Below are 26,368 nucleotides of genomic sequence, written 5' to 3'. Positions count from 1 at the left end.
CTTTAATTGGTTAACTGAATGATGATGTTGCTGCCTTGCTAAAGTCAATGCAAACTCACTGCTGCCTTTGTTCGGGGCCATTCTCTGCTCCTTGACACCCGGGAGATCAGGTTTGGCCCGGCCGTAAATAAAACCTTGCCTCGCTTCTATTCGAGTTTGGTGGTCTTTTCATCACCTGGTTACACTTTTGTTTTGTTTTGTTTTCTTATGTTATGTTTTGTTTTGTTTTTATCTGTGTCTCTCTGTGTCTATCTTTTCCCTTTGAGATTTCTTTACTGGCTTTTATGTTTAGAAAAGACTCTCCTTCCCAAAATGAAATCTTTTCTTTTAGTTTACTTCTGACTGCTCTCTTTTTTTTCTTTCTTTCTTTGTATTTATCTCTTTAAAATCTGGAAGCAAAAGTGAGAATTTTACCCAATGTTCTCCCACCACCACTGTGCATGCAGGCCCTTCACTGCCCCTGCAGTCTGTGTCACCCAGGGCAGCCGCAGCCACCCTAGAGGGGCACAGCCTCCCCAGGGCCTGCCGTGGCCTGGCTGGCAGCACTCACACAAAAGGACTAGAAAACAAGTGTGATTTTTCATGTTGTGGAGGTGAGGAGTTTACCTTGGAGATCTCCACGCAAATAACTTAATAATTCCCTATAGGGATTTCTGTTCTCCTGAGCCTCCCCTGGCTCCACCCCCAGGGGGCCTGACCTTGCCCCCTTTCTCAGGGCAGCTGCCTTCCTGCCCACCTGTAACTCAGCATTCATTTCTGAGAAACCTCAGAATCCTTCCTCATTCCCTCTCTCCCGCAGAGCTGGCCCAAATCCAATTCTTCCCAAACAAAGACCTTCCACTAACAGCATCCACCTCCTTAGAAAGCAGAGTAGCAATTGTTTTTTGTCACCTGAGAATTCCTTGGGGGGTCTGAGTCTCCGCCCCATGGGGCTTATTAACCTATTTCTTCCAAACAAATCCAGTGTGCATCTAAGTGGAATTCCCATCTCATCTGCTAATGGAGCCCCCGGGTGCTCTGTCCCCTCAGTGTGTTGCACACGCAGGAAGTGGGAGTTCTGGAAGAAGTAGAATCTGGACTACCCCCCCCCCCCCCGCTGGAGCGCCAGTGTTCAGAGAGGCCCCCCTGGGAGCAGAGAGCTGGCACTGAGCAACTGGGAGCAGCCAGTCAAAGAGTCAGACACCCAGGGCCCTTCCCGGGTGCTCAAGCTGGTCTCACTGGCAGGGCGGGGCCGCGCGCACCCCCTCCTCAAGGTGGATGGGCTCCTGGGGCACGTGTGGGCAGGGCGGCTGAGCGCCCACAGGGCTCCAGGCTCACACTCCCAGGAGCAGCCTTGGGACCCCCACAGGAGCCGGAGCCCACTGGCCACCCCTCGGTGGCAACAGCCAGAGCAGTGACCACAGTGAAGGGCACCCATCACGACAGGTGTAGAGAGTGGGCGGCAGCCTTAGGGACTCAGAGATGGGGGGGACCGGTGCCCCCTCCATGTGAATACACGGGTTTATGGGGGCAAATCCTGACCTGCTCTAACGGGTTAGCTCACAGAATCGTACCATGGTTAAGAGCACGGCCTTATGGGCTTGGTCTTGGTCAGATGGCGCACACCCCAGCTCTTGCCCTGGCTGAGCCACACTTTCCTCATCTGCGAAATGGGATAACAGTACTTACCACGGGCCTTGGTGGGAGGATTAAGTAGCGCAGTGGCCGTGCACGTGTGTGGAGGGTGCAGCGTCAATTACTGTTAGCTGCTCTGTCAGCTTCCTAGGGCCGCTGTTGCAAATGACCACAACAGGGGGCCTTAGAGCAGAAAGCTGTTTTCTCACAGGTCCGGAGGCTGGAGGGCCAAAATCATGGTGTCTGCAGGAACCGCTCGCGCCGAGGCGTCTTCTCCTCCCTCTGTAGATTCCTTCCTTGCCTCCTGCAGCTTCTGGTGCTCCTGGTGTTCCTCAGATCACTCCAAGTCATGCCTCTGTCCTCACATGGCCACCTTCCCTAGTTCCAAGTGCCCTCCCTTCTCCTTCTCCCGTATCATGTCATTTGTACCCGAGGGATTTTAATTTGTGGAGGTGATTGAAAGATCACACAGAGAGGTCGATGCCATTCAAAGAATTTATTACACTTCCTGAGGGAAGGGGCGTGTCCCACCACACAGGGCCACGTGGGCAACACGTGGTGGGGACGGGAGGCAGAAGACAGGAGCGAGGGGGAGGCAAAGGCCGGAGCCGTGCGGGGGAGGCAAGCAAGGCTGAGTAAACACTAGGATTGGCTAGTGTGAATCATTCCAACAGGCCCTGGGCTGTAGGAGTGGTCTCCAGCCGCTGGGACCTGGCCGTGGGGAGACTTGGGGCAGGGACAGTGTTGGCTTGGTGTAAGAGATAAGGAGGTGGGTGGGGGCTCAGCCTTAGACAGCCCACCTGCACCCGAAGGGACAGCTCCTGGCAAGCTGGCTTGCAGGAGAGAGGCGGATACTCGTGCCAATAGTGTGGCCCTGTGATCGATAAATGCCAAACCGATGTATAGAATCTAAGAAAACACAGAACACTTCTCTCTTATAAAGACACTACCCATTGCATTTAGGACCTACCTCAATTCTGGATGATCTCAAGACCCTTAATTTAATTATGTCTGCAAAGACCCTCTTTCCAAATAAGGTCACAAAATAAGGTCACATTCACAGGTTCCAGGGGTTGGGATAAGGGCATATCTTTGGGGGGGCCCATAGTTCAACCCACTATGGATGCCAAGTGCCTAGCCTGGTTTATAGCTCTGCTCCTTAGTGCAGACGCTGGGAAGAAATGCCAGCTTTTGCCTCTTTGGATGAGCCCTGCACTGTTTCTTCCATGGTGGTAGCATTAGCTGAGTGCCAGGGCCCGGAAGGAACCCAAGGAAGGGTGTGGGAGGGGCCCTATGGGGTGATTTCTGGACCAATGTGGACAGAAGTCTTGGGATGGAGAAGTCTGAAGCCTAGGCAGAAGGGAGATGACTTGACAGCAGTGGCCATGGTAGCCAGAGGACCCAGGGTGCTCTGGAGAGACAGGATGGTGGGGCCTCCAGAGCTCAGTTTCCTTGGATGACTTTCAGGGTAGGGATGCTACTCCTTAAGAGGTCTTTGTTGCTTGTAACAGGAAGCCCTGGCTCAATTTGCTGAAACAACTTAGAAACAAATCACCGCCCATCACGGGAAACCTGGTGGCTGGGTGGCTGCAGGTACAGTTTGATCAAGGCTTTGCTCTACTTTTCTATAATCTCCATGATTTCACTACTCTCTCTGTGGGGCTTTTTTTTTTCAGGCCGGGTGTCCTCATGGTTACAAGAAGCCAAATGAAATGTGATCACGTACAAGAGCAGAGGAAGACTGTCTCTTCCTGGGTCTCCTAATGAGCGAGGAAACTTCCCAAAGTCTCTAGCAAGACTCACCTCCCTCTCATAACTCCATAGCCAGCATTGCATGAAGGCCTGCGCCTGACCCAGGGACCCCCTCGGGGAAACAGCTTAGACCGTCAGGCTCAACCCACCCTTACAGCTGGACTGCGGCCAGACTGCCTCCCCCGCTATGCCCCCTCCTCCTCCTCGCTACCCGTGCTCCCAATACAGGATTCCCAGCCCCACATGCTAGTGCAAAGGAGGGTCTAGGGCGAGCCTACCTCAACGAGGGGAGGGGCGGGGTTGTGGCTGCCAGAATGCCCAGGGGGTCTGGAGGGGAGCGCAGTGCGCTGGAGCCTCCCTCCCCCCTCCCCCGCGTGGGCCAAGCTAATTAATCATCCACTGCAGTGACTGCAGGAATATTATACACGGGGCAGGGGACGGATTTCTAGTGAGTCTGGCAAATGACCTGGGAGTCACCACAGGCAGACATCCCCTCCAAGGGAGTCTCGGGCTCACGTGGTAAAGAGACTCCTTGAAAGAGCAAATCATCCATGAGCACTGAGGTCAGGCAGTCAGGCTCATGAGAAAGAAAGAAAGAAAGGAAGGAAGGAAGAGAAAGAAAAGAAAGAAAGAGAAGAAGAGGAAGGAAGGAAGGAAGGAAGGAAGGAAGGAAGGAAGGAAGGAAGGAAGGAAGGAAGGAAGGAAGACAGGAAGCCATCCAAAAAAGATGGCTCATTGCCGTCGCGGTCATGCCGGTGGACCCTACGCAAGGCTCTGTGCTTCCTGGGAACTTTATCTCCATCCCCTCCTTGCATTCGTGCATCAGCCCTGCTGGGCCGGCCACCCCAGCTGGAACTGGACTCAGCACAGACCCCACAGGATAGGGGTTCGGTCCCCACAGCACTGCCTGCCCCCACTTCGCACGCCAGCAGCAAACGGGTCCCCCCCCCCCCCCCGCCACCTGCACTTCCGCTCCGCCCCCCTCAGGCTCACTAGAACGAGTCACAGGACTTAGGAAAACCATGCGCTCAGGATGCACATGAACAGCCAGGTGAAGAGGTACCCAGGGTGAGGTCAGGAAGGGTCTCGTGAAGAGCAGGAGGTCCTGTCCCCTCCGAGTCGGGGTGGCCATGCTCCCTGCACGTGGATGTGCTCACAGCCCACAAGCTCCCTTAGTCTCCTTGTTTCGGAGTTTTTATCAAAGTTCCATTGTGTAGGCACAACTGATTAAATCACTGGCCTTTGGTGATTAACTTCACTTCCAGCCCCTTCCCAACCGCCCCCTGCAGCCCTCCTGTCCCCTAGCCCCCCACCCCTGGAGAGCCTGCAGGCCGGAAGTTCCAACCGCCTTAAAGGTACGATTGGTCCCCCTGGAGACAAGTCCCCATCTTGAAGCTCCCTGGCCACCTTGTTGGCACAAACTCAGGTATGGTCGAAAGGGGCTCCTTACCAATGACATGAGACACTCCTACCACGAAAGGATTGTGAGCAGATCCAGCGGAGGGCCGCTAAACTACCCGGTCACCGAGGAAACATGAACCCTGCTCAGTAGCGCTTTCCACGGTGTAAATAATCCCACCAAGTCTGATTTCCGGCTGCCAGGCGGAAACCACTGAACGCAGAGTTGGGAAGAGATGCGCTAGGCCAGCAGGTGCAAGCCGCCTACCGCACACCATGGAGCTGGATGGTTTGGGGGGGCTGACCGGGCACCCCTCGTAGGTCCAATGGGGTATCAGTGTCCAATTCCAACGGCAGCTGACAGTGAGGCAGAAGCTTCCTGCTGTCATGTGACTTTAACCCCCCACCCAAGCATGAGCAGACAGCCATCTCTCTGGTTTGATGGGCAGAATTTGCTGGAGCCCTCCTCCCTGACGGGGCAGCCCACCCAGGGCCCCAGCTCATTTGTTAAATTCTCTACACACAGCTCCAGGTGTCAGACCCGAGGGCCACAGCTCCTGCTCTGACAGCATTCGGAAGCCCCCAGCCTCTGACCTCAGCTGTCCCCCAGCCGAATCCCCACCTCTACTGCTGGTTAAGCTGTCTCTTCTGGAACCTGGAGATCTTCCATTCCTCCTAGTTCAGCTATACAGTTACCCTCTGGGGGACAGTGTTCAATCCCGCATTTCTGTGCGTTTGAAGGAGGTGTGTGCGTGGGTTTCTAAGTGCTGGGGTAACAGACTTCCTGACTCACCGAGCCCACCATATGGCTTACGGTGAGTCTTCTTTTTATTCTTATTTACTTATTTAATTATTTCTGATATGTGTTTTCTGATTTTGTTACAATAATCAGACTGTCTTTTGCGGCGGGGGGGTGGGCACCTGGGTGGTTTCGTTGATTAAGCATCTGACTCTTCATTTCAGCTCAGGTCATGATCTCACAGTTTGTAGGTACGAGCTCTGTGTCGGGCTTTGTGCTGACCGTGCAGAGCCTGCTTGGGATTCTCTCTCTCTCTCTCTCTCTCTCTCTACCCCTTCCCTCCCCTACTCACATGCACACAAGCATGAGAGCTGTCTCTTTCTCTCAAAATCTCAAGATCAATAAACAAACTTAAAAAGAGACTATCTTCTGGGCAATTTGCTGTATTTCCTGCCAGGCTTTTCCCCAGTGGACTTTTTTTACTTGTGCGTGCTCACCTTACAGTGGGATTTTTCTGTATTTCCCATCCAGCATCCATTTGCCTTCTTTTGGTTACAGCACCCCAAAATCCTTTGGGGACCCCCTCCACTACCACCCGCAGGCCTTAAGCTTCAGTGGGGCAGACCCCACGCTCCTACTCCAGGCCTGACCAACCGGGATATGGTCCAGGCCGTAGAGATCACTGCAGAGAAGGGAGCGGGAGCCCACGAGGCTCAGGCCTGAAGTTTGCTATAACTGCGTATCAGCCGCCAGCAGCCTGCACCTCTGCACGGGGAGGACATCTGCCTGCAAATCCAGCCTCAGTGATAAACGAAAGGCAAGGGAGGGAGAGAGAGAGGAGGGGCATCCCGGTGGCTCAGTCGGTTAAGTACCCGACTTCCGGTCAGGTCATGATTCACGGTTTGTGAGTTCAAGCCCTGTATGGGGCTCTGTGCTGACTGACAGCTCAGAGCCTGGGGCCTGCTTTGGATTCTGTGTCTCCCTCTCTCTCTGCCCTTCCTCTGCTTGTCCTCTATCTCTTAAAAATAAATGAACATTTTAAAAGAAAGAAAGGGAGACAGAGAAGACTAAATCTTGACATTATCACGGGGCCCCTGCTGTAGAGAAGTTTTCCCTTAGACTTTACAGTTTCTGTGAACCAACAACTTCCTTTATTATTATTATTATTATTATTATTATTATTATTATTCAGCTTAAGCAGGTCTGAATTGGGTTTCCATTACTTCTAGCTCGCAGTGTCAGCAAATACACATAATGTGCATAAAATACTGTATCCTGCTTTTTAGAATAGTATTTAAGCATTTTTCTATGTATCCATGTAGGCTTTATATAATTTCATAAGAGTCCACAAACTGGGTTTACACTAAAATGAGAACATTTATTTATTTGAGAGTCATTATGTCTCATATTGAATATTCTTAGACAGGATTGGAAAAGAAATCAAAGGCAACAGTTTTTAGACTAATTTGCTCCTCTGAGCACTACTTACTAAGGGCAAGGAGTGCCTGCTTCTCTCGGTCAGGTAAGCATAGACTCTTGATTTTGGCTCAGGTCATGATCTCACAGCCCCCAGTCGGGCTCTGCACTGACAGCACAAAGCCTGTTTGGGATTCTCTCTCTCCCTCTCTCTCCCTCTCCCACTCATGCTCACTCTCTCTCTCTTTCAAAATAAGTATTTAAAAAAATAAAATAAAGGAAAGAAACTTTTGAACTAAATTAAGGAGAAAAACTCTTTTAAATATATTTATGTATATATTTCTATATATATTACATATAACAGAATAAATATACATAATGTTCTACACCAATATTATTTAATATTTATGTATAAATAATATTTTTGTTTCCAAATTTTAATAATCCTCTCTGCTCTTTGACATTAATCCCTCTTTAGTCTACTTTATCTTTCCTTGGCACAGATTTTTATTTTGTTTATTTATTTTTTTAAGTAGGCTTTGCGCCCAGCTTGGAACTAACCTGGGGCTTGAACTCACAACCCTGAGATCAAGACCCTAGCTGAAATTAAGAGCAGACACTCAATCAACTGAGCCACCCAGTCACCCTTCCTTGGTTCAGATTTTTAAGACAGGTGAAATTTAACAAGGGTAAGTGTAAAGTACAACATGTAGAATCAAAAATCAAATTCCAGGGCACCTGGTTGGCTCAGCCGGTTAAGTGTTCAACTTTGGCTCAGGTTATGATCTCACGGTTCGTGGGTTCCAGCCCCGCATAGGGCTCTGTGCTGATGGCACAGAGCTGGCTTGGGATTCTGTCTCTTCCTCTCTCTCTCTCTGCCCCTTACTCATTTGTGCTCTCTAAACAAACAAACAGACTTAAAAAAGGAGAAGAAAATAAGTGTAAAACCTTAAACCATAAAAATCCAAATATACCTCACTCTTTGCAGAATGGATAGACAGAATTTTCCAGACCTCTAAGTTCTAGTTCTTTAAAAGTTTAACAATTCTCCTTTCAAATTCTACTTTAAACAGTCAGCCACACCTTCAATACTTTGCTTAGAAATTGCTTCAATTTCTTCCAATTTCATCACTCACAGGTTAAATTCCACCTTCCAGAAAACACTAGAACACTAACACAACTCAGCCAAGTTCTTTGCTGCTTTATAACAAGGATCACCTTTCCTCCAGTTTCCAATAAGATGTTCCTATTTCCACTTGAGATCTCATCCAAATGCCTTTACCATCCATATTTCTCCCAATATGCGGTTCAGTTTTATTAGGGGCTGTCTAGGAAGACTGAGGCTTTCGCTCCAGAACTCTCCCTGTCTTGCTGAGCTCGCTCCAGAACCACCCTTATTAAAGATCCTCAGAGCCGCGGAGGCTTTTGTGAGCATTGGCGCAGACTCTTCCCACTCCTGCCCGTCGCCCAGTTCCAGAGCAGCATCTACGGGCTTAGGTATTTCTACAGCAGCCCCCACCCCCCGACTTCAATTTCTGTCTTAATCGACTTGGGCTGCTATTACAAAAGCCCAGAGACTGCGGCAGTGGGGAGTGCTTATACACAACAGATTTGTTTTTAAGTAAACTCTATGCCCAATGTGGGGCTCAAACTCACAACCCAGAGATCAAGGGTCACACGCTCCGCTGACTGAGCCAGCCAGATGCACCAACAGAAATTAATTTCTTCCATTTCTGTTTTTTTTAATTTTTTTAATGTTTTATTTGTTTTTGATACAGAAGAGACAAAGCATGAGAGGGGGAGGGCCAGAGAGAGAGGGAGACACAGAATCTGAAACAGGCTCCAGGCTCTGAGCCAGCTGTCAGCACAGAGCCTGACGCGGGGCTTGAACCCACGAACGTGAGATCTGACCTGAGCTGAAGTCGGAGGCTTAACCAACTGAGCTACCCAGGCGCCCCAATTTCTTCCATTTCTGGAGGCTGGGAAGTCCAAGATCAAGCCATGGGTGGGTTCAGTGTCTGGTGAGGACCTGCTTCCTGGTTTGTGGACTGCCACCTGTTTGTAGATTGCATTTCACACAGAGCAGGGGCCAGGCAGCCACGTGCAGCCTCTCTCATAAAGGCACCAATGCTGTTGGTCAGGGCTGCACCCTCATGACCTAAGCACCTCCCAAATTCCCCCTTCAAGTACTATTACATGGGGATTAACCTCCAACCTATGAACTTTGGTGTGGGGCACGAATATTCAGTCCATGGTGCCCCACAACCAACAAGGTCATTGCTAGGAGCTGCCCAGGCCCTTAGCCTTCACTTATTTCTACTCACCACTGCTGGGAAACCGACTCTCGGCAGAAAGGCTGGCCAAATCAGGGTCCTGAGTCACCAATGTGGACAGAGAAGTGCTTGGGGTGGCTCCTTGTAATATATTTTTTTAATTTATTCTGCATGAGTGCGTGTGTGTGTGTGTGTGTGTGTGTGTGAGAGAGAGAGAGAGAGAGAGAGAGAGAGAGAAAGAGAGAGCGGAAGAGGGGCAGAGAGAGAGGGAGAGAGGGAATCCCAAGCAGGCTCCTCAGCCCACTAGGCAGCCTCTCCAGAGGCTCAGGGCCCTTGCTGTGCCAGCACCTGTGACATCACCAGCTGCCTGCAGCTCCCTGTGACCTCACCACCTGGACAACTTGGCCCAGCATGGCCATGGCCACTCCCTCATCCAGCACAGGGACAGAGGGGCTAGATGACCACTGCACCCTCGGGAGAGGCCAGAGCTGGCAGCGTCCCCACCCATGGTGACAGCAGCCCCACGGACACTTCGACAGTGGGGTTCCAGAGTCAGGTCCCCCTCCTTGCCGATGTCCCAGCAGCTAACAGGGCCACTATATCACCTGAACAACAGGATGTAGATCAGGCCTCCATTGAGCAAGTCTCCTCCAAGCCCTCATCAGCATCTGGGGACAAGGACAAGCATGAAGATGCTGTAGGGGACAGGCAGGAGCCCAAGGAGGCCAGGGCCCTGCTTGGCGACCAGGCCTCAAACAATCCACAAATGCCCACGAGCCCCCAGGACCCAGCATGGGATGGACAGGTGCAAAATGTGAGTATGGCTTCAAGTCCTCAGACCTTCCAACACGACTCCCTGGTGAAAGAAGAGACCCCACAAATATCAGGGGTCCCGGACAGTGACCGAGAACTAGCTCCAGCTCCAGCAGGTACTAAAGCAGAGCTCCCTGGAAAGCTGCATGGCCAGCCCGCCATGAGCCCCGCACACTCGGGGGGTCAGGCGGACACTGAGACCATCAGCCGCACCACCACCACCAAAGGAGGGGCTCTTGCGGAGGAATCTCAGGGTCTGGAGACCTTGAACCCTGACACCGAAGCTTCGACTACATCTGAGTCCCAGGAAGTGACTGAGGGGGATTTGGTGGACGGCTCAGAGTATCTGCAGGATCAGCAGCTGCCGTCCATGCCAGGAGGTAGTGCCCCGCCCTCGCCTGGCCCCCATGAGGTGGCCCCAGGGAGGAGGTCCCTGGATGCCAGCCTTTACATGGCCGATGAGGAGAACAGCTACATGCGCTCCATGACCAGCTTGCTGGGTGGAGGTGAGGCGTCCATCAGCTCCCTGGCAGACATCCTAGTGTGGTCCGAGACCACCGTGGGCATGGCCACGGCCATCCTGGCTTCCGGCCACAGCTCTGTGACAGACATGCTGCAGAGCACCGGGCCCAGCCTGCGCTCAGTCTCCAGCATCCTGGGGAGCACCTTCTCCTCTGGGCTGATGACAAGGACTAGCTCGGCCCTGCACTCTGTCACCCACATGCTGGAGACAGTGGAGCAGAGGACCACAGAGGGCATCCGCTCGGCCCTGCACTACCTGACCAGCCACCTCGGTCCACGCCAGACCCCCACCAGCCCAAACTCTGACTAGGGACTGCGAAGGGAGCCCTGAGTCCTGGCTCAGCCGCTCCCCAGATCAGGCAATAAATCAATGGCGAGAGTTTATTTTCTAAGTGCAGAAAGGTGTTCCCTGAGGACTTCTCGGGCTGTCCCATTCAGGGGCTGGGGGTTGAAGTCCGGAAAGAGAAGAGCTGGGCAGGCCTGTGGGGGCCAGGCGTGTGGTCTCAGACTTACAAACATTGATCCTAGAGGGCCCCCCACCCACATACATGTGGTCCTGAGGAAGTGAGACAGGACCCTTCCCCAGTCCCTGCAGGGGCTCTCCAAGTGGGAGAACACAGGGTCAGACCAGTGTGAACTGTGGTTCACACCCCAGTGCTGTTACTGATCCTGGGCAAGTCACTTGGCCCTCTGACCCTGTGATTTTCATGCACAGCACGGATACCAGATCCACATCCTGAAGATGTTAAGAGGCAAGAGGGAAGATGCAGGGCCTAACGCAGGGTGCCTGCCGCTGACGCAGCTCACACGCTGCAGCCGCCATCACTGCTCTCCTCCAGCGGGCTGGGGACATGGTGGGAACAGGGATCTAGTAGGGTGACCGGCTGTCCTGTTTGCCCGAGACTCAGAGGGTCCCGGGGAGGTGTGACTTCCAGATTTAAAACAGGAAACCCCCAGGGCGCCTGGAGGGCTCAGTCAGTGAAGCATCTGACTGCGGCTCAGGTCATGATCTTGCAGTTTGTGAGTTCGAGCCCCGAGTCAGGCTCTGTGCTGACAGCTCAGAGCCTGGAGCCTGCTTCAGATTCTGTGTCTTCCTCTTTCTCTGCCCCTTCCATGCTTGTGCTCTGTCTCTCTCGGTCTCTCAATAAAAAATAAAATGTTTGGGGCGTCTGGAGGGCTCAGTCGGTTGAGTGTCCCACTTCGGCTCAGGTCATGATCTCACAGTTTGTGGGTCAAGCCCCGCATCAGTCTCTGTGTTGACTGTTAGCTCAGAGCCTGGAGCCTGCTTCAGATTCTGTGTCTCTTTCTCTCTCTGCCTGTCCCCTGTTCACGCTCTGTCTCTCAAAAATAAATAAATGTAAAAAAAATTAAAAATTAACAAAATAAAAATGTTTTAAAAATTTAAAAAACAAACATTAAGAAAAATTTAAAAAAAAAGATATTTCTGCTTCTCTTGAGAAACCCAGGGGCCTTAGTTCTTCAGAGCAACCAGTAGCTGAGATGCCCTGTCTAGAGGGACCCTACCTGGCCCGCAGCCATGATGACGTCACCTCCCCGGAGCCCCAAGGCACCCCTTTGCAACCCTTCCCCTGCAGACCACCCCAGGCCCCAAGGGGATGCCAAGACAACCCAGACATGTCTATCCCCTTGACTCGAGGAGCTGCCCCATGCTGTAGGGGAGATAGGAAATGTCCTCATCGTGAAAGCAAAGAATTCAGAGGAGGAAGATTGTCCCTTCAGATCCCAGTAATCAGGGTCTTCTGGAGAATCAAAGAGAGGAAACAGAGTGCCCAACCCCCCCTCCCTACCCCTATTCACCTCACCTCCACCCCACCCCTGACAGAGGGGAGACAAACCAAAGCTGGGGCAGGTGTGAGGCCTGCTTAGTTGGGGAGGGCCGCAGAGCTCAACCTGACCCCAGCCCAGAGCAGAGAACACACGCAGAGGCCGCGGGTGTAGACCCCAGACGCTTTCCACAAATAATTGTTGAGCCAGACCGGGCCGCTGTCTGGTCGGCACTGCTGGAGAGAGACTGTGAAGGGACAGAAACCAAACCCAAACCGGATCAGGTGGAGGGATTGGCGGCAAGCCCAGGTGCCGAGGGGGCATGGCCAGCCCCGGGCTCTGTCTGTCTCTCCGGCTCTGCCCGCCTGTGCCAGCTCCTTCCAGGAAAGACAGAGGCCCTTGTTGTCTGGTGGAGAGGCCCAGAGGAGGACAGTGCCGGCTCGGCTCCCTGGCTCTCTCCTGCCCCAGTCACGGAAGCTTCGGAAATGAAATACCTCATTACCTGGCCTGGGCCTCACGCCCCCTCCCTCGGGGCAGGGGTGGGGGGTGGGGGTCCCCCACAGGAAGGGTTGCCGGACCGACACCATTTTGTGTGTCAAAGCCGGCAGCACTGTAAAGAGTGTGGCCTCGGGGGCCGGGCTGCCTCCCACTCCCTGTGTTACTTTCATCTCCCTGTGCCTCAGTTTCCTCACCTGTAGCCTGTCAATAACAACAGTGCCTATGGCATCAGGCTGCCCGGAGGGTCCCAAGAGCTAATGAGTCAAGTGCATAGAGCAGTGCCTGGCACGCGGCTGAGGGCTCTGTGGCAGCATCGCTGTGATTATGATGACAGGGTTCTGTGGCGTTCCGGCCAAGGGCTGACTTTCCCTGCTCCGTCCAGACTCCCTCTTTGCTGCGGATGAACAGTGTGTTGGCCGCTCGCCTTCTCTGTAGGTGGGACCCCCCTGCCCCGGGCACCTGGGCGCTAACACACCTGGGGAAAAGGTCAGGGCCACACGCTGGGGGCTGAGGAGTCCAACTCGGACAGGAGTGGGTGCAGCCCAGCTCCCGATGAGATGGCCCGAGTGAGAAAGGAAAGGCCCCCATGCCATAGGCAAGAGGAAGCCGTCCCCAAGACACAGGTCCAGCCCACCACGGCCATGTGGGCCACAGTGTCTGATGAAAATTCAACAATGGGAGCGCTACTGGGAAGAGACAGCGGGAACAGAGGGTCACGTGTAAGGGGAAAAAGAGTGAGCAGGTGTCAGAATCATGGGGTGGCTCCATGTATTCTTTGGTCTTGAGGATTGAGGCACAAGGTTACTAATTCACCCCCAAAAAGCTAGCACCTCCTCACTACTTCTCGTTTGTGCGCTAGAGCTAACACCTGACAACACTCAGTGCTCTCCAGGGCCAACAGCCATCTTTCTGGGCGCATGTTCTGCCACGGAGAGACTGGTCTGTAAGCAGAGTTTCTGCTTAAAGAGACATTTAGGCCCAGGCTAAGAGCCACTGGGGCGGGCACATCCTGACATCTGAGCCTGACAGGGGCTTGGCTAAGAGAAGGGCCCAATGAGTCCTGGCAGGCAGCATAAGGGACACTGTGGCCTCGCCCGGTGGCACAGTGGACGCTGTGATGGGCCACCCAATCCCCTTCAATGGAGGACTTGTTCCCTCAGCTGCTGGGAGCACAGGCAGTGCATAGCCTTTGGTGCCGACCCCTTCTGAGAGCCGCCGCCCAACGTCATGGCCAGCATGTCAGGCCTGACCGGCTCCAGCTCCAGAGTGCCCGAGGGGCTGGCCGGGGTGAGCCGGGGTTCGCATTATAGACTCCGACCCCCTCCGCCTACTCTGGCTCAGAGCCCATGGTCCAGAGAACCCAACCTGTGACCACAGGCTACTGGTTTTCTTCATGAGATTGTGTGTGTATTTGCGGGGAGGTGGGGACGACCGACAAATTCGAACTGTGGGAAAAGTTCAAAGATCTTTTGTTTTTCATGTTCATTTATTTATTTTTGAGAGAGAGAAAGAGAGAGCACAAGCAGGGAGGGGGAGAGAGAGGGAGAGAAAGATTCCCAAGCAGGCTGCCAGCGCAGAGCCACATGTGGGGCTCAAACTCACCAACTGTGAGACCCTGACCTGAGCCGAAATCAAGAGTCAATCAAGAGTCAGAGGCCCAACCAACCGAGCCAACAAGGTGCCCCCAAAGATCTTTTTATTTAAAAAAAAATTTTTTTAACATTTATTCATTTTTGAGAGAGATAGAGTGCAAGTGGGGGAGGGGCTGAGAGAGAGTGAGACACAGAATCGGAAGCAGGCTCCAGGCTCTGAGCTGTCAGCACAGAGCCCGACGTGGGACTCGAACCCACAAGCAGTGAGATCATGACCTGAGTTGAAGTCAGACGCTTAACCAACCGAGCCACCCAGCGCCCCTGAATGATCTTTTTAAAAAAGAACCTTCATTGTAAGAAAAGTTAGAAATTTGAGGCCGTTTTGAGAATGATTTTAAAAAGCTAAATTTTTGTCAGTGTTTTTACTTGTTTTGTAAGGACAATAATACTGTTTAGTCTACAGCACTTGGCTAATTGGTAAAAGTCACCATGTGCCGGTCGTCAAGTTTATAGGTTTGGCTGGGTGAGGCACAGATTCTATCCAGGAAAGAAAGTGACCATAGATAAGGGCAGTCCCTCTAGTGCGATGTAACAAAGTGTAAAGGTAAACTGAGGTCTTAAGAACACATGTACCTATTTAAATGAAAGACTGGATCCTCTCCGGGCTGAAAGGAAGCCCCATTTTTTAAGCTTCCAGATTTTCAGCTTCTAGTCCCTAAGAGTGGAGAGTGCGCCCTCTGCTGGAGAGAAGGCACCACTGCACCCAGAGGACCCAAAGCAGAGCCTTGAAAATGTTCACTTGGGGATTTGAGACACATTCAAGAGAGAAGTGGGGGTTAAAAGAAAACTTTCTCCATTCACACACTTCAGACACCAAATGTGTAGGTTTCCCACACCACACAGTTCTCCAGTTCCCTGCAGACACCCACCTGGGTGACCAACAATTCAATTCTGGCACTAACTCGAGTTAGCACAAGCCCTAACGGGTTAAGGGCTCAGTCTCACCAGCGTGCCCACTTCAGATGCCAGCCTGACGTAGCGGGTCCCGAGGTACCCACACTTCTGTCTGACGTGGCTACAAATCAAGGATTCCCTCACTCCCTCCTCAGGTCCGATAATTGGCTATAATAACAGAACTCAGGAAGATCACCAGTTTATCACAAAGGATGTAAGAAAGGATACAAATGAAACAGCCAGATGAAGAGGTACATAGGGAAAGGTCCAGAAGGGTCTCAAGCATAGGAGCTTTGGTCTCCCAGGATTTAGGGTGTGCCCCCCTCCTGAAACATGGATGCTTTCTCCAATTCTTCAAACTCTTTTGTTTAGAGATTTTAAGGAAGTTCCATTTTGTAGGCACGACTAATTAAATCACTAGCCATTAACCCAGTCTCCAGCCCCTCTCCCCAGAGTTCGGGGCAGGGGAGGGGTTGCTGAAACTTTCAACTTTCTTTTTTTCTGTTTTTTTTTCTTAATGTTTATTTATTTTTGAGAGAGAGAGAGAGAGACATAGTGTGAGCAGGCTCCAGGCTCTAAGCTGTCAGCATAGAGCCCTGAGATCATGACCTGAGCCAAAGTTAGACCCTTAACCAACTGAGCCACCCAGGCGCCCCTGAATGCGCATATTATGAATAACAAAAGATGTTTCTCTCACCCCTAATTCCCAAGAGTTTTAGAAGTTCTCTGCCAGGAAGCCGGCAGGGGTGAGGCAGAGACCAAATATATATTTCTTATTATGTCACATGTTCAGAATAAACCTTAAGATACCAACAACTGAGCTGACTCAGGCTGGAAGTGTCTCTCTAGGAAGCCTTTAGGAACAAGGGCAGGAGGGCAGAGGACAGGCCCTCCAACTGGAGTTACTGCCAGAGCCCAACATCATGGCAATGTTTTAGAACAGTTTTCCAAGACTCAGACCTTGGAAGGCCCAGAATCCTCCAGAAAGGATCCCACCATGGCAAAGGCCTTCACGGGCGGGGCCTGGCTGAAGGGTCCCTGGAAGAGCAGTACTCCCCACCCCGAAACCTGCACCTGGGAGCAGCTAGCCACCCTGTGGAGTCCTCAGGTGGACCCTGAGGTACTAGATGAAGGTCCTACTGTCTCCCAGCCTCAGTTTCCCCATCTATAACATGAGTCTCCCTTGTGCCTCACAGGGATGCTGTAATCAATAAGGCATATCTTTAAAAATAGCATTTAATGGTGAGCATGTGACAAACGTCAGTTTTCTCCCTTCTTTGGGGTTTTCTGCATTGTCTGTGTGCTGATCAGAAGTGTCTTGATTGGAAGTGACAGAAACCAGCTGGAAGTAGCTTACGGAGGCACAAACAGATTGACGGGCCAGGCGGATAAGGGCTAGAAAGGAACTGGCTTTGGAGATGCCCCGTGCCAGGGCCTCAAAGCCGCCAGGAGCCCTCTGCCCCTCCTGGCAACTCTGCCTCTCCTCCGGGCGTCTGCTCCTGGGAGGGAACGAGGCTCCTGGAGGCCCCAGTCCCACAGGCTCGCACTTCCAAGACTAAGAAGAGGCAAGTTCTCTGTTGCCGCGCTCCTGCCCCATAAATCCTAGCGGCAGTGTTCTGGTAGACCTAGCCTGGATCACGTGCTGGAAAGGCCTTCCCCATCCAGAGTTCCCAGGACCTCCGGGCACCCTGAGCTGTGTCCCTCCCAGAGAGGAGGTGGCGGAGGAGGTGGCTAAGGAAGCCTGTCCCCTCTTGGCTCTCCTGGGTACCTCACCGCAGGTGACACTGCTCTGCAACTAAAGGCCCCCAGCAGATAATAATCACCTTTCCCTCCAGACTGAGACCGCTCACAATCAAGTTTCCTTTGACCATGTATGTGCCTTGGAAAGATCTGAGACATTCTTAAGTGTGCTCCCTCTAACTCTATGAAGAAAAAAATATTCCCTTGCATCTCTAAATTTAAAATATCAACCAATGAGGAAAAAGGATTCACTTGAAAACACCTGGTTTTGCTTCGGACCACCTGCATTTTATTAGTCCTTGTCAAAATGCCGCTTGGGGTGAGGAAAAACACCTCCCACAGACGGCCTTCCCCACGTCTGAACCTGAACAAGATGAGTGAGGCCCTCTAGCAAGAGGAGGTAGTTAGGATTGCCCTCGGCCAAAAATGGGTCCGTTGAGGCAGAGCCGGCGGGGCATGGCGGCAGATTACCGCTAGCCCCTGCCTGGTCCCCGGGCTTTGGGGTTCAGCCCTTCACCGTCTGCTGCGGGATGAAACAGAGATGGGAGACGGAGCAGCTGAGCAACAGAACTCAGGCCGCACTCGGGTGCCCCGGCAGGCCCCTCCCCCCTACGCCCCTCACCCAGCGGCTGCCTGGTCAGTCTGCAGCCAGGGTAAGCAGGCGACTGTCACCCAGACGTCAGAGGAAGGCACGGGAGTCGGGGAGCGAACCAGGGACGGGAGCAGCGTGGCGTGAGCAGAGCCCAGTGTCTCCTCCCCTAAGGCAGGTGGCCAAGCGAGGGAGAGATTTCCTGGGCGACCGGAGGGGAGGGGAACGACACCGCCCCGGACCGCCACCTGCTCCTCGTCGCCCGAACCGGAGCCCAGGTTGGGGCCTGGTGGGAAGGGAGACTGGAACAGAAAACTGGGGCAGTCAGACGGCAAACAAAGGCCTCTCTCCGGGAGAGAAACGCCGGCTGGCTGAGGGTCGCGCTCGGGCCACGCGGGGCCCTCGCGGGCGGCCCGAGGCCAGGCGGCGCCGTGTCCTCCGCCGGGGTCTGTCCCCTTCCTCCGGGGGTCGGAGGGTGGGCACAGCTCCGGGGAGGGGCCGAGGGCGCGGCCCGGCAGGCGAGGGGCGGCGAGGACAGCCACTGCCCCGCCCCGCCGTGTCCCTGGCGACCGAGACCTCAGCGCCCGGGCGGGGGCCGCCGGAGGGTGAGTCGACGCCGGTTGCTACGCAACGGCCGGTGACGTCAGGCGATTGAGTTTGGTTCCCAAGGTAACTGGCCGGGCAGCTGGGCCGGGAACTATTTGTGTCTGTCCCCAGAGGGGCTGCGGAGCCTCCGGGGTCTGGCGCAGCGGAGGAAATGCGCTGCTGGCCCGCGGGCAGGCGAGGGACAGAACACAGAGGCCCTTTCAGCCCTGGGAGCCGGGGCGGGGCGGCGTCTGCGCCCTGCAGGGGGACGCCCCTCCTCCGCTACCCGCCGCCCCGGCTTGCTCCCCACTCCTGCGGGGGCGGCCCCTGGACCGCCAGGCTTTGTCCTACTTCTAAACGCTCCCCTGGGTAAACTCCAGGAAGAAAGGGGCTTCTGTTCGCGGCAGCGCGGCCCGCGCCGCCACCCTCACTGCACACAGTAGGCGCTCAGCGCGGCATTCCCATGGGACTGTTGACATTGTGCCCTTTCGGAGCTGCCCGCCGCGTCCAACGCTCAGAACCCCGCATCAGGTTCTGAACTCGAGCGCCTCGGTACCTGTCCTCCGTGTCCCCACGAGCGCATCGGCAGACTTGCTCCATATTTGGGGGGCCACGGTGCAAAAATTAATTGAGAGGCCCCTTGTTCAAAAATGATTGAGGGGACAATGTAGGAAACAGGCCCCTATCCTGCCCACTGAGGACAACTGCAAGAGAGCGAAAGTGACAAATACGTGGGTAAACTGAGGCAGATGGCATCGGTCACAGAGAGAGGATAAGGTTCCCATCTGGAGTGGAAGAAGTCAGGGACAAGACAGCAGGAGCAGAAAGACCCGCAGGAGTTCAACATAGAGAAGTGACCTAAATCCGGGCCTGAGAACTGGCCGCAGGTTCCCCGGGGTGGGGGGGCCCTAGGGCTTCCGGGCGCTGGAACTGGGTCTCAGGACTAAGCCGATGCAGTCTGGCCGGGCCTCTCTGGCTCTCCCCTCCCCGCGGCACCTGTTGCAAGAGGATAACATCGAGCCTCTTACAGTCTGTCTCCAGGGAGTCACCACCATGTCCCCAGCACCCCCAGCACGGAAGCCAGGCCAGGCCGGCCCCGGGGACATGGCTGGCTAGGCCTGGGTCTCAGACGGGTCTCAGAGAAGGGTGTGTATGCGGCACAAGGAGACCAGCTGTTTGCCCAGGAGCCAGGCCTGCTCTGCCTGTCCCACCCAGGGGAGGGAAGCATCTGCCCTGTCCTGGAAACCTTCACTTCTTGTCAACAGCCTGACAGCTGACCAGGGGCTCTGAGGACCGGAGGCATCTGGTGTTTCTTGAAGCGCAGCCGCAAGGCCTTCTTTCCAGGGCAGTGATTTCCCTCAAGTGATCCTCACTTGAGGAAAGCCTGCAGCCCTTGCCTTCTCCTCTCCTCCGTGGGAAGCAGGCTCCATAATCCCAGTTTGACACATGGGATGAATGTTCTAGAATGCCCCCCAGGCGCTGCCCCTCCCCCCACCCAGCAGGCTCCATAATCCCAGTTTGACACAGGGGATGAATGTTCTAGAATGCCCCCCAGGCGCCGCCCCTGCCACCCAGATTTGCCAGACTCTCCTTCGAGAACCTGCCCTGGGCCTAGGAACCAGAGCTGGTGAGCAGAACCAGCTACATCATGTGTGGGGCCTTGGGCCGAGTGACCTCGCAAGGCCCCTTCTTCAAAAAGTGTTGAGAAAATCAAGACAGGAGGGTGTCTAGCTGGCTCAGTCAGAAGAGCATGAGACTCTTGATCTCAGGGTCATGAGTTCGAGCCCTATGTTAGGTGCAGAAATTACGTAAAAATAAATAAGTAAACTTGGGGCGCCTGGGTGGCTCCGTCGGCTAAGTGTCTGACTTCGGCTCAGGTCACGATCTCACAGTTCGTGGATTCAAGCCGCCGGGCATCGGGCTCTGTGCTGACAGCTAGGAGCCTGGAGCCTGCTTTGGATTCTGTGTCTCCCAGTCTCTCTGCCCCTCCCCTGCTCGAGCTCTGTTTGTCTCTTTCTGTCTCTCTGTCTCTCTCTCAAAAATAAACACTAAAAATAAACAAACTTAAAAAAAAGAATGTCAAGATGGTGACGACAGACATCAGAGAAGGCAACCTGTGTGGCTGCATAGGCCGCACACTTACAAAACCCACCCCGCCCAGCTGGCAAGGCCTAGACACCAAGCAAACCTCCCTCCTCCACAGAATCTCTCTGTTCCTTCTTCGGGCCTCTCCCCACACCGCAGCCCCACACTTCCGGGGGCGCTTTCCTAAGCATGCGTTCAACCCAATCTGGGCATCCACGGGGTCCTCAGACAGGCCCACCAGATATCACGTGGAGGGGATGTGCCCACTGCCTTCCCATCGAAGGACCAAAATTAGAGAATACTTCCAGAAATGTTCGTTTATGCAAATGCTGGATGTTTGGTTCTCTATTTTCAGCTGAGGAACACTTGCTCTTGAAAAAAGAGATAAGGGCCTTCTCTATAAGATGACGAAATATGAAATGGAGCAGCTGATTGATGAGGGTTTGGCAGTAAACATTAAAACAATATAAAACAACAGAAGTCAAGGGCGTGTTTTTGGCCTCCTAAGGTCCAGGTCACGCCCATGATTCATCTCACTCTGCCCTCAGAGAACCAGAGGAGGGAAAGTCTTCCACAGCCCATTGGGTTTAATTTTTTTTTTTTGGTTTTTTTTTTTTTTGAGAGATAGAGACAGCGTGAGCAGGGAAGGGTCAGAGAGAGAGGGAGACACAGAATCTGAAGCAGGCTCCAGGCTCTGAGCTAGCTGTCAGCACAGAGCCCGACGTGGGGCTCGAACCCTCGAACTGTGAGATCATGCTCTGAGCCAAAGCCAGTCACTCAACCAACTGAGCCACCCAGGTGCCCCCACAGTCCACTGGGTTTATCTTCACTCTGGGATCAGACCCTGTAGTGGGGACATTGGTAAAAGAAGTCCCCTGCCTGGGAGCTCCCCGGGATCAGCTGGACCTGCACCCCCTCTTCTCTCTCTACTTGTTCCTGCCACCTTCCCGACCCTTCCCCGGATGTGACCCCAGGAGCGCCCCCTGATAAACTTCTTGTAGTCTAGTCGGGGAAGTCTCCTCACACCACGTGAGGCACCCCTGGGCCCCGCCCATCTATTTAAATGCCCTGTAACAGTTGTTCTTCCATTCATTCTACAGACCTACACTGAAGACCTACTATGCACCAGATGCCATTCTAGGTGCTGGGGGTAAAGTGGAACAAGGCAGGCAGGCACCTGTGCCCTCATGGAGCAGACATAAAGCAACCAAAAATCCAAGGCCATAACACTGAACTCAGAAGTTCTATTTTAAAAAACCAACAGAATGATACCATAGAGAATATCTGATCTGAGCCGGAGGCAGCTTTTAGATCAGACTTTCTTTGGGTCAAGGAAGTTCTCTCTGAGGAGGCAATAAGAGGCCAGGCACTCACCAGTTTGAAGGACAAGCATCAACCAGGCAAGTTCAAAGGCTCTCAGGTAGGAAGTTGGGATGTTGGGTTCAAAGGAACAAAAGGTGAGTCTAGAATAAACCGAGTGACAGGAGATGAGGTCAGAGGCAAGGACAGATGATACAGGGCCTGGCAGAAGAATCCAGAAGAATTCAGCTTTTATTCTGAGGTGGGAGCCATTGGGCAGTTTTAAGCAGGGCAATTATGGGATCTTTACCTGTTTAAAGCATCACTCTGGCTACTGGGCAGAGAATGGATTCACTACACATACCACCTGCTGTTTGGCACCCGTTTGCCCTTTGGTCTAATTGTTACTAACCAGCACGTGTGCAATAGCCTCTCTGCTCCTTGAGGCTAGAGGCCACTTCTTGGACGTGTTTGGATCTCCACAATGCCTTGCACTGAGTAGGTGCTCAATAAATATTTAGAGGCCAACCAGATGACACTTTTGCGTCTGCAGCGATCTTCTGAAGTCTTGCTTCTCAGACCAGCATCAGCGCCACCTGGCAGCTTACAGGAACGGTACAATCCCAGTCCCGACCCAGACCTTCTGAATCAGAATCTGCAATTTAATAAGCTCCCCCAGAAATCTGAGTGCATGGTAAAGTTTAAGAAGCTCTTCTAGAGAGCAGAGTAACTGGAGAGCCAGACAAGGAAATGGGGCAGCCGGGAGGTGAGCCAGGAGGTGAACCCGGGGCACGCAGTGGGCTCACTTGGGAAGCCTCCCATAAACGTGGCAATGGCCCTGAGTCACTCGGTCTGAGAGGACCAGTAATACAGCTAACGCTTCTTTGGTGCTTTCCATGTGCCAGCCACTGTCTTCTCAATCTTTTACACGTTTTAACTAATTTAGTCTTCACAACAGCCTTATAAAGTGTCACTATGACAGTCACCATGCCCATATTGCAGATGAAGAAACCGAGGCCCGGTGAGGTTGACACTATTCCAGGATCTTCAGCAGGTATACACCCATGTGTCGGTACCAGGGCTATTTACAGCAGAGTCTGTTCTGATTGGTCCCTGCCTGCCCTACTGATTATTCAATGTTTTGAACGTTGCCCTGGTTACAGAGCTGGAGAAAGGGGCAGGATCCAAACCCGTCCACTGTGCTGGAGCTACATTCTAAACCACAATCCTCTATCCATCTAGTGCCATCACCACCCAGAAATGGCACTCCTCAGGGACAAGTAATGTGTGTCAAAGTGTTTTGCAAGCTATAAAACCCAGTATGAATGCCATGTGCATAGACTCCTCCCGGGTAGAAGTGAGAGAAGCCGGTGAAAGCTGGAGAAGCTGCGTTGCCAGAAGTCAGAGGAGAGGTTCTGTGGGGGAACAGCATTTTCTCTGCTTACTGAGTGAAGCCCCCACCATTAGCGCTTGGGAAGCTCAAACTTGCCAGAAATCCCAGGCACTAAGCAGGTTAGCCTCCGCGTCTTCACCGACTGAACGGCCCCTCCAGATGCTGACCACTAGAGGGTGCTGCTCCCCAGCCTTCGCCCCACCGGACCCCACCTGCTTGCAAGAAACTAGGACTTGGAAGGGGTCCTCCTGAGCAAGTACCAGGGACTTTGAGAAGTGGAAAAGGAGGAAAGGCAAGGTGGAAGGGGGATTTATACACACTTTCTGTACCCAAAAACACCCTGGTGCAGGAGCTCTTGTTCCCATTTTACAGATGAGGAATTTGAGGGCCAAAGATGTTGGATAAGATCCCTCAAATCAGGAAGCTAGGGAGAAGCAGAGCTGGGTCATCTGATTTAAACCTCAGCTGCCAAGGGGACCACAAGTAGATGTCAGCTCATCTGACCCTGTCATGTCGCTGGTGTCCTGCTTCTGTTGACCCTGTATCCTGATTGGTGGCCAGAATCTCTACCTTGCTCTACTCTCTGCTGTGTTCTGGCAACAATTTCCACAGCCTTCAGAAAAAAGACCCCGTCTTGAAACTTTTGATATCATGGCCTGCTTCATTGCCCTCTGGCCTTCAGGGACCCCCACATGCTAGCCCAACACAGCAGCCTCCAATTTGGGCAGATTCTGGGGTCGCCTCTAATCCTAGCCTCAAATTCTATGTCCCTTCCGCACCACAGGGACTCCACAGGTTCAGGCTTTGCCCCCTGGCACTCCACGGCAGGTAGCAGCACAAATAAACACGGGGACATTTGACCAAGAGAAGCCTGTGGTTGGGGCCAAAGATTTTTCTCTCCGCTCCCATCAACTCCTTTTATGGCCTCTGGGTCCAGTTCCTTCTTCATAGTAAGTCAGAGCTGGAAAAGGCCTTCAGGAGTCACTAAATCCAACTTGAGCCAACACTTTCCTTATCTACATAACCCCCACCCCCAAACCCCCACCCCCAAACCCCCACCCCTCACCACCTCCTTGTTGCCTCCAGGCCTGCAGCCAGGTTCACAAAACCAGGCCAAGGCAAGAAGCTTCCCGCGCCGCCGGAGGGAAACTCCAGCCCTGGGGCGGGTCCTGGGCAACTCGACGGCCCAGGTGGCCCAGCCCGGCACCTGCAAAACCGAGGGGAGGGGGGTGCCCAACCGCCAAGTCTGCTAAGGCCCCGCCCCCAGTTTCTGAGCTTCTGTGTCTAAACCCGGGGACTGCCCTAACGAACATCTATTTTGGTCCCTTTCACAGGGCCCCTTCCCTTCTCTCTGCCCAGGGAGCTGTGGGCAGCTCGCGTGTCTGTGCGCACGTGCGAGTAAATGATCATGTGTGTGCAAAAGCGTGTGCGCCGCGGAACATGCGTCCGCGCCAATGCCCGGATCTGTGTGCGCCCCCTACGGGCTGGCCACCACCGACTGCCGTAGCTGCCAGGCGGCCGTGTGCAGCGCTGCGTGTGCCAGGCGAGTACCAGCCTGGACCACCCGTCCCTCGCCTCGCGGCCGAGAGCATCCGGACTGGGGGCGACTGGTTCTCTGCCCGCGGACACAGACCTCCCTTCCCGGTCCAGCATTTTCGGTTTTCCCGGGCCTCCCCGCTCCGCCAGCCTGGGGCGCTCGGGGGCGGGGGCCGGGAGCGGCCCCTCCCGGGCCGCCCGGCGTAGGTGGCAGGGCTGCTGGGCGCGAGCGCCGCCTCTCCCCTGCCGCCCCCGCCCCGGCGCCCCGTTGGGTTTTTCCATGACTGCATCCGGCCGCCGGCCGCCTTTGTTCCCGCCGTCCCTACGAGCTGGCCCGCCTCTCTCCTGCGCGCCGGGGTTTTTCCAGGGCTCAACTGGAGCATGGCGGAGCCGAGTCCTGCTCCCGGGTCGGGCGGTGGCCCCGCAAGGACCCCGGCGATCCCCTGCGGGAAGCCGAGCCCTCTCCGGACGTAATGCTCCGTCCCTGCTGTCCCCAAGGCCGGCGGTCCCCGAGCCCCACATTTGTGAGAAAAGTTGACCCCCTGGCCCGCGCGTCTCCTCTCTTCCGGAAGCGCCCTGGGCGCCCCACGTCCCTCGCCCGACTGCGCGTCGCGGCGCGGAGGTCCGGCGGGTGAGGCGTCTGCGCGGCCGGAGCCGGGCAGCCCCGGCCTCGGGCTGGTGCAAGGGCTTCGCGTTTTTCCCACGGGGCAGGGTGCGCAGGGGGGCGGTGGGAGGCCTGGCCGACCCCACTGCCCAGGCGACCAGGCGCGCACACGGCCGGGCACAGCTGGGAGCCATCGAGCGGTCCCCACCCCCACGGGAAACGGCACGCTCGCATCAGAAAGCGCCGGGGCAGCGCCGGGGCGCGGGGGACTTCTCTGTGCCCTGCGCCCCCTCTCCGACATCAGGAAGGAAGGGGAGATAGGCAGAAACGCGGTGTTCGAGGCACGGGATCTTCACGGGCCGCTTGGGGACTGTGTGCCCGCAGCCCCAGCCCGTCCACACTGCCGGACCCAGTCCTCAGTCCACGCTGAGCTGCGTCCAGTTTGGTCTCTGTGCAACGGTGGCCCCATGCCCGTGGGGAGCCTCTCGGCTGTTCCTCGGCCCTGTTGGCGGGAAAAGCGTAGGAAATGCTGTGTTTGCTTCACAGTGAGGCTTGCTAACCCTACCACGGAAGCCAGACTCTCTGGGTGGTCTCTTGGCCGGGGTACAGTGGTGAGGGGGGCATCTGGGCCGGGAAAGGGGCTCTGGAATAAGAGGGTGTCTGTGTGCGGTTTCGAAACCCCTGGCTGGCCCCTCCCCACCGCTCAACGGGAGGCGGCCCCACGTGGCTAAAGATCAAAAGGAAGGATTGGGAAGAGGACGAGGGATGAGGAGCATCCAGAAGGGGGGGCACCCAGGGCTCTCGCTGCTGGGGGTGGAGGGACGTGCCTTCTGCTCTCCGACTGCCAGCTCCTCTCCTCCTTCCCGGTGCATTATCTTGTTTCCTAAGCAGTTCGGAGGCGGGGAGCCCTCGCTGCCCTGACTGTAGGCAGGATGCAATCCAACTTCCCCCAACGCTGGCATTCTGCCTTCTCCTTTCTTCTCGCCACGCCCTGCAAAGGGGTGCAAATTGTGTTTAAGGTCTTAGACCACTTGTAAGTGATTCAAATGGTAAACCACAGTTCTTACCAGTCCCACTCGTCCAGAGTTGGTGGTGGGAACAGCAGGTTAGAAAGAGAATCTGCTGGCCCCAGACTTCTGTTTGCTGTGCCTTTGTCCTCGGTTGTCTTGTCCCTGTTCTTG

At 54.4% G+C, this 26,368-nt stretch overlaps 1 protein-coding gene and 2 long non-coding RNA genes across 3 annotated transcripts; 1 reads left to right on the top strand and 2 right to left on the bottom strand.

Moving 5' to 3' along the window:
• Positions 1–9,591: 9,591 nt before the first annotated feature.
• TEX44 (testis expressed 44) lies at positions 9,592–10,911 on the top strand. The gene has a single exon (XM_029932899.1). The coding sequence runs from the start codon at positions 9,650–9,652 to the stop codon at positions 10,835–10,837; it is 1,188 nt and encodes a 395-aa protein (XP_029788759.1). The 5' UTR covers positions 9,592–9,649; the 3' UTR covers positions 10,838–10,911.
• Positions 10,912–17,362: 6,451 nt separating this feature from the next.
• Positions 17,363–18,313, bottom strand: LOC115286326. Its single transcript, XR_003905995.1, has 2 exons — positions 17,719–18,313; positions 17,363–17,619 (listed from the first exon to the last, which is right to left on the bottom strand). It is a non-coding gene; the product is annotated as an uncharacterized LOC115286326 (long non-coding RNA).
• Positions 18,314–19,006: 693 nt separating this feature from the next.
• Positions 19,007–19,692, bottom strand: LOC115286327. The gene is made up of 2 exons (XR_003905996.1): positions 19,549–19,692; positions 19,007–19,266 (listed from the first exon to the last, which is right to left on the bottom strand). It is a non-coding gene; the product is annotated as an uncharacterized LOC115286327 (long non-coding RNA).
• Between the last annotated feature and the right edge of the window lie 6,676 nt (positions 19,693–26,368).

This window comes from Suricata suricatta, chromosome 3, assembly GCF_006229205.1.
Source record: "Suricata suricatta isolate VVHF042 chromosome 3, meerkat_22Aug2017_6uvM2_HiC, whole genome shotgun sequence".
NCBI lineage: Eukaryota > Metazoa > Chordata > Mammalia > Carnivora > Herpestidae > Suricata > Suricata suricatta.
Note: the sequence above shows the minus strand (reverse complement) of the source record. Positions and strands in the feature narration are given on the sequence as shown.